The following is a 7,500-nucleotide window of genomic DNA, read 5'->3' as shown; positions in this document are numbered from 1 at the left end:
CTTTAGTTTGATTTGATTGAGATTTGCCTATATTCTTCAATTCTATGTGAAAAAAAACAAAGAAAAGTGGAAACAATCTCTTAGTGAGGCATCAAAAAACATGTTTTATAATTTTTCTTTTTTTTACCAAAACAAAATGAAGAATAATATGAATAATCATACACGTATATATGAATATGTACATTAACTCGTGACGTGACATGACGAGATATCACAGGTAATCAACAAATTAGAAGTAGTATTGCATTAGTATTTTTTTTACTTTATTTTATTTCTTGGCCAAACACTTTTGATTTTACAAAAGTTTTTCAACTCAGATCTTTTTATTCAACTGATCAAGAAGCAGAAATTATAATTATTTCATCAATATCACTCAGTTTCCTGTGACGTCATTTTTTTAACATTATATCTCATTTTACGATACTCAAACACCTAAACTAAAGTAACAAGAGTCTAAGAAAAGGACATCCCCCGGGTCCGGGGCTATATTTTTACCCCATGATAGTATGTCAACCGGCGCGAATGGGTTAATCCTTTTCATTATGAAGAACAATGCCAGAAAATTATTTAAAATGAAATGAGGATCCCAGGATATGGATTTGACCTCCATTTTTCTCCTGTACATACATGTCTTCCCATAAACATTAGTCTTGATATGAATAAACCCTAATCAAAAAGATTAAACTGATCAAAGTAATAAATAATTTTTACTGACCTCTTCTTCTGAACAGTCTGGTCTCTGCTCTGCTATAACACAGATCCTCTCATCTCTCAAGACTTTATGAGAGAAGACAGCAATACGGCCACGGTAAATGAATTTCATGGGTTCAACTGCCAGCACAGTAGCAATGATGTCATCGGTGTTGTGTTTACGTCCAGTGACAGTCATGAGCCCATCTCGTGATCCACACACAAACACAAGGCCACCCTGAAATGAATTAATACATGGTTAGGTTTTGAAGCGGAGAAAAAGAGGGCGGAGGTAGGAATTGATGATATCCTACCAAATTATTCTCTTGGATTTTCAAATTCTAATCCATGTGAATGCACAGATTACTTTTAAAAACTCAAAACAAATAATATTACTAAATAAAAACTTACAGGTCCTAGGAATCCAAGAAGTCCTGTCCTGACGTAAGATGACATTTCCGACATGGGAGTGCTGTCTGGAAGTAACGGCTGGACCTTGAATGTGTTGTTGGTCATACCCTGAAGTCCCCAGTACTGGTCACCCACTGCTCCTCCTGCCACACAAATTTCACCAACTTCGTCTGTACGACAGACATACGGCTGCCCATCCAATTTAATTACCACAATCATAGCTGTAAGGAGTAAGAAAGATATTAATCACTTATTCATGATGTCTTTCAATATAGCACTGGCTTACGAAAATAGGAAATATTATGGAAAAGTTCTGTAGCATATAACTGATCTTGAATTACTAGATTTTGATGTTAAATACAAACCTCCTGGCAACACTTGTCCACAGTCCTGCAGTGTCAGTGAAGTAAGGGAATTTTCTTGGTCCACACGCACTACACCATAACTCAGACCCTGCATGCTCAAAACTCCTCTGCCAACTGCATTGGCACCTCCATGGCCTGGTCTGTTTCATAGAAAAGGGTATCCTCCATTATTATAAATTCATTATATTGTTGCACATGAAATATTTCTATTTATGATTCCAACTAAACATATAGCTACAAATATTTCATTTCTGTGACATGCTCACAAACAATTTCACCGTTACTATGACATAATTAAAAAACACCCTAATGCACATATATCCATGATAAATATTGGTCCTTATATGAGTCTATAATTTCAATCATAATACTTTACCTCCTAACAGAGACAGTCAGAGCCTCAGGTGATGAAGCACAAGGACAAATGGCATCTGGTCTCAATCCTTTACTTTGGAACACAGCAAGGAACTGATCACATGATGACAGCGACCAAGGGTTGGCTCCATCAGCAACTAACAGAAGACGTAATGACTGAAGGCTCACATCCTTGTGATCTTTGGTGGCCAACAATCCCCAGTGGAGGTCACGGGACTTAACAATGGCTATGCTTGCTGAAAGATAAAGCGTTACCCAATGTAGAATTATACCATTTTCCTTTTAATTTCAATATCCAAAATGGAATATTTCTTTCGAAGTAAATTAAATTTTACCAACTGATTTGAAATTACCTTTAAATCTAGTGATCATGTGCATCCATGAGGCAGGGTTGACCTTCATGACAGAATAGGGAATAAAGATGATATGCATCCCATTGAATACTGAACACAGCATGGAGTGCCATAATCCAACCTGAAATTATTAAAGATAATCAGTACAATGACATCTTTGGAATAATATTTGCAACAAGAAAAAAAAAAAAAAAATGTTGGCTGTTCTCTTTTTTTACTTGTGTTATCATAGTCTCCAACAGAATAGTGAGTAGAAAAGTATATGCTATAAGATCAATATTCTATACTTCATGACTATAATGTAATGACTGTAATGACTATATATATCATACTCTCTATAATCAATTCTCAACATAAAAGAAGACCTTAAATGATGGATATAACAGTGCTGAAAAAACAATGCAATTTTTACCTCTCGTTTAAAGTCGAGGACACACACAGCTACTTCTCCTTCAGTGTAATTACATGCTGATGTTAATGTACGGCAGTGTGCCAGCATAGCAGATCTAGTTACCACAACACCCTTGACAGAACCATCCTTGTCAGTAGAATACTGTCAGAAGAAAAATACCATAAGTATTGATATATAACTTGAAATAGTAAGGGTATTTATGTAACATGAATGTTTCAATTTCCTGCAATTTGACACATAATAAAAATCATACGATGATAATTGTAACTACACATACCTCAATATATGCTGGGGAGTCATCTGAGTGTCTAGGAGGTGTCTGCCATTCTTTGGGAGGTTTGGCCAGGTGGTCAGTAATGAACCATGTGAGTTTGGGCCAGCCTTTGAAAGACACTACCTCACCTGCACTGGTCTTTGGAATGCCTTTGAAGCAAGCCTCAGATGTAAGAGCTACAGAAACGCCACAGCTTCCCAGCAAGAAACCAATCTGTTAATGAAGAAAAACATGAAAATGATACTTCCCAATTTTAAATAATTTATGCAATCGGCAGATAAATAATCCTGCCACAGTGCCAAAAACATAATAACCTCAATCAAAATCCAACAATGGCTCCTTACCTGTTGTGAGCCAGCATCTCGTCTTGAGAGTGGCACTTCTATGGGCACAGGAACAAGTCCAGCTTGTAGACATGCATAGAAAGCACACATGAAGGACACAGGATCATTGTTGGGATACACAAGGGCCACACGGTCTCCTGGCATGACTGTTCCTTCACCGCGACCTCCTAGGCGGGTCAACAGGTTGTAGGCCATTTTCTGAGACCTGCTCAATAATTTGCCTGTTGAAAAAAGAAAAGTCATTACTCAACAAAACAATCATTTCCAAAATAATTTTGTTCATGATATTTAAAAAGGATATCCATATTCATGTTCATAATACATAGGTTACCTTGAACAAAGCACTAGAAAATGACAGTGTCTTTTACATTGAAAGGATATGTAATGGAATCGTGAGGGCTTACAACATGTGTTCATCTAAGATTTAGATTGAAGATTATTACCATGAAGAGATCATAGGTCAGTGAACTAAATTTCTTATAAAATGTTTATGACTCTGTAATTAATTTTTTAACCAGATATCCTGAATGAGTAATTGTAGACATGAAGATTTGCAAAATAATGAGAAAAGAAAGAAAGAAAGATAAAATCTACCAGTCACTAATAAAATAAATCAGGTGTTGAAAACATTATCTATATTTCATATGTACTTACCATATGTGAGTGACACAGACAGTTTTCCATTAGCATCTAGGATAGTTGCAACTGGGGCTTTATACCCTGAGGAAGACCCATATCGATATACTGCATCTTCCACTGATCGTGGGAGACCTGCTGGTATCTGAAGGAAATAAGGACATATACTTAGATATTGTTTGCCCCCCTCAAAGCAATCTTTTCATAGTGCTTTGGATGAAAGAAGATTGAATGTATTTGACTGATAAATCTGAGGTATCTTTCTTTTATAGTTAACACAACATTTACATATAATCACTTTTAAACTATGTTTAATATGATTTAAACAACCTTATATACATTACCAATTCTACAATGATAAGGAATACAATGAAGCACCAGAGCAAAACCATCTTATATTTTCATAAACAAGGAAGATTTTGTGGACTGACTTACCACTAACTGTTCTCCACGGGCAGGTGTCATAACCATACCCTCTGGTTTGGGAGCATTCGGGTCTTTTGGGTTGGCAGCAATTTCCAAGTCTTCCTCATCATCAAGGTAAAATTCTGGTAAGGGCCGTCTCTTTGGTCTCTTTAAGGTATTGAGGAGTTGCTGGATTTTACTGGACACCTTCCAACGCCCCGTTCCTCGCCAGTTTTCTGGAAAATTATAGAGAGCGTCTCGCCATCCGTCTGTTTGACAGAGCAGAGAAGGCAACAGAGACAGCCCGCAAGCAATGCCTTGGGTTAGTTTTAAGAATCCAAACCAAACCACCTATTAGATGGGATAGGCAGAGTAAGCACAAGAAGATATTTTCTATAAAAAAGCAAGGTTAGCAAAGTGATTATGTTCTGCATTATACACTTAGCGTGGATAAAATATTTAGGGTCCCATTTCACCTCAATCACAGCACACATTAAAGCAGTTAATCCTCACTACCTCTTCATAAAAAAGGAAAACCACAAGCTCCAAAAAAGACCAACAGATATTTACATATAACAGGAAATTAATTAAACAAACCACAGAAAAAAGAACCAAGTTAATTTCCAATAAATCAGAAAACAGTAGTGTTAATGTTGTTTTTAATACATGTGTATATCATATATTGTATTATGTACATATCTAGACTTTTATATTTGTAAATTAGAAAGAAATTGTAGAGTGTTTTATGTTATTTATTCATGTCTGCATGCTTGCAAATGATTAGGTTTTAGAGAGAGTGTGAATCAGAATGGGAATTGGAGGGAGGGAGTGAAGGAACGAGGAATGGGAGTAAAAAGAACGAAAGAAGGAAGAGAGAGAGAGAGAGAGAGAGAGAGAGAGAGAGAGAGAGAGAGAGAGAGAGAGAGAGAGAGAGAGAGAGAGAGAGAGAGAGAGAGAGAGAGAGAGAGAGAGAGAGAGAGAGAGAGAGAGAGAGAGAGAGGAAGGAGAGGGAGAGAGTGTGTGTGCATGAACGTGTGTATATGCATGTGCATGTGCGTGTGTGTGTGTGCGTCTACAAGTGCGTGCATGTGTGCGTGTTTTGTGTGTTTTTATGAGAGTTTGTGTGTGTGTGTGTGTTTGTGTGTATGTGTTATCATGTTTAATATTTAAAAAAATAAATTATATAAATGTCATGCATCAGCAAGTATTGAAGACCACCCCTGTGGAAAAACTGCAACAGAAATTACAAGAACAATTTCAGCTGAAATTAAAAACCTAAAAATCTATACAATCTGAAATTCAAGGTAAACTGCGGCAACAGATACGAGAATCCACATCCCAATAAACCGATAAAATCCAGAGTGATCTTGCTTAGATTGGAGTAAGATCATGAACGTCATCAGCTTACCAGCATCAGAGGATGATTGTCTGCCGGGAGGAGGGCCAGAGTAGCGAGCAATGCGATCGTCTCGGGGAGCTCGGTTGTTTCCTCCTCCTGTGTTGTTTGTCACATCCGGCGGTTGAGAAACTGGAATGAAAAAGGGAACCATTATTTCCTGTTTCTTCTTCTTTGAGGGAAATTCTTCTATGAATTCAGTTGTGGGCTATTCCTTCCTTACTTGTAAAGTCTAAACTATAAATGACAATTAGAAAAATGGGAAAAGATCACATGAAAAAGGAACTAGACATCATAGATCAAGATAATTTGTGTAGTTCATATTTACTTTCTTATTGTATTATTTGTACTTGAAAAAGAAGACACTAGTAAGAGTGTGAAGGAGAGGAAAATTTGACTTACTTGAGGTTATATTACGCATTAAATCAGTCATTTCTGACATTTCGCGTCTCCTGCGTTCATCTTCGTCTCCATTACAAAGACGATTGCTGTAAGACAAAAATTTTGTTTCAGTGATACCTCATATCAATGATAAAATAAATAAAATGTAGTATAAAAAGTAAAAGGACAATGAACTCAACTATGTTGATATTATCATATACAATATCTACCTTTATCTGAGATCAACACTGAATTAACCCACTCACGACGGGGGCATTCCAGCCTTGCATGTCACAATGCCGGGGCTTTCAAACGCTTAGGCCTATATCAATTAAATGACTGGCACCATATGGTGCCACCCGGCAACCGGGCCCTTGAATGAGCAGTACCTTAGTGTACCACCCGTCCAGAGAGGGTTAATCTAAATCATTTACTGCTACACAATATCCTACACATGGTAAACATTACTCCATTTGCCTCCAAGATCTTGCACATTTCTGCCAAAAAGATAAACAACAATTCCCTTGAAGCCGTTTCCGTGAAAAGCGTCTTGTTACGCCCAATGCATAAGAATATCCAGATCTCATACATCAGAGTACTCAATTCCTTCAAACACTGTACCTGTGAGGAGGTATGGGGGGTAGGGGCTGCTGCTGCTTGGGAGGGAGAGGATGTGGTGGTGTGTGGTGACTGCTGCCGGAGCTGCTTGCTGGTGTGCCGCCTCCACTGCCATGGGGGGGCATCTGGGGTGGGGGCAGGAGGAGAGGGGTACGTGTCACCTCTGGGGTCCCCTGTGACCCACTCTGGCCCCCACTACTGCCCAGACTGCCTTCTGCTGTGACACTATCTTCATCACTGTCCTCTGAGTCTGCAACATTGACCATCAATAAATATAATGTTCAAAAGAAAAAAGAAAAGAAACTGTGAGTAAGTGAGTGAGTGAGTGAGTGAGTGAGAGAGAGAGAGAGAGAGAGAGAGAGAGAGAGAGAGAGAGAGAGAGAGAGAGAGAGAGAGAGAGAGAGAGAGGGGAGGGAGAAGAGAGGGAGGGGGGAGAGGAGAGGGAGAGGAGAGAGGAGAGAGAGGGGAGAGGGAGAGGAGAGAGAGGGGGGAGAGGAGGAGAGGAGAGGAGGAGAGGAGAGAGAGGAGGGAGAGAGAGAGAGAGGGAGGGAGAAGAGGAGAAGGAGAGAGTGAGAGAGAAGAGGAGAGCGAGAGAGTGAGAGGAGAGAGGGAGAGAGAGGGGAGAGGAGGAGGGAGAGAGAGAGGGAAGAAGAGGGGGGGAGGGGAGAGGGGAGAGAGAGGGAGGAAGAGAGAGGGGAGAGGGAGAGGGAGAGGGAGAGGGAGAGAAAGGGGAGAGAGAGGGAGGAAGGGATGGAGGGAAAGAGGGGAGAGGGAGAGAGGGAAGGAGGGAGAGAGGAGAGAGAGGGGAGAGAGAGAGAGAGAGAGAGAGAGAGAGAGAGA

At 39.4% G+C, this 7,500-nt stretch overlaps 1 protein-coding gene across 20 annotated transcripts in view; it reads right to left on the bottom strand.

The window, feature by feature from the left end:
- Positions 1–7,500, bottom strand: part of DIP2 (disco-interacting protein 2) — a 546,549-nt gene that overhangs the window by 9,770 nt on the left and 529,279 nt on the right. For 16 of the 20 annotated variants that reach the window (XM_086538151.1, XM_086538152.1, XM_086538154.1 and 13 more), the window contains 13 exons: positions 6,664–6,910; positions 6,064–6,149; positions 5,674–5,793; positions 4,296–4,534; positions 3,879–4,005; positions 3,225–3,445; positions 2,884–3,093; positions 2,607–2,747; positions 2,195–2,315; positions 1,843–2,077; positions 1,467–1,606; positions 1,102–1,322; positions 716–928 (listed from right to left, as the gene is read on the bottom strand). In XM_086538151.1, the coding sequence (XP_086394277.1) occupies positions 716–928; positions 1,102–1,322; positions 1,467–1,606; positions 1,843–2,077; positions 2,195–2,315; positions 2,607–2,747; positions 2,884–3,093; positions 3,225–3,445; positions 3,879–4,005; positions 4,296–4,534; positions 5,674–5,793; positions 6,064–6,149; positions 6,664–6,910 (2,321 nt within the window). The remainder of the gene's footprint in view (positions 1–715; positions 929–1,101; positions 1,323–1,466; positions 1,607–1,842; positions 2,078–2,194; positions 2,316–2,606; positions 2,748–2,883; positions 3,094–3,224; positions 3,446–3,878; positions 4,006–4,295; positions 4,535–5,673; positions 5,794–6,063; positions 6,150–6,663; positions 6,911–7,500) is intronic. The other 4 variants (XM_086538138.1, XM_086538139.1, XM_086538145.1 and 1 more) reach the window with 1 other exon arrangement.

This window comes from Penaeus japonicus, unplaced genomic scaffold (genome assembly GCF_977035675.1).
Source record: "Penaeus japonicus unplaced genomic scaffold, GWHDUDI00000001_assembly GWHDUDI00000006, whole genome shotgun sequence".
NCBI classification, from domain to species: Eukaryota; Metazoa; Arthropoda; class Malacostraca; order Decapoda; family Penaeidae; genus Penaeus; species Penaeus japonicus.
The sequence above is the reverse complement of the archived record's forward strand: the minus strand, read 5'-3'. Positions and strand labels throughout refer to the sequence as shown.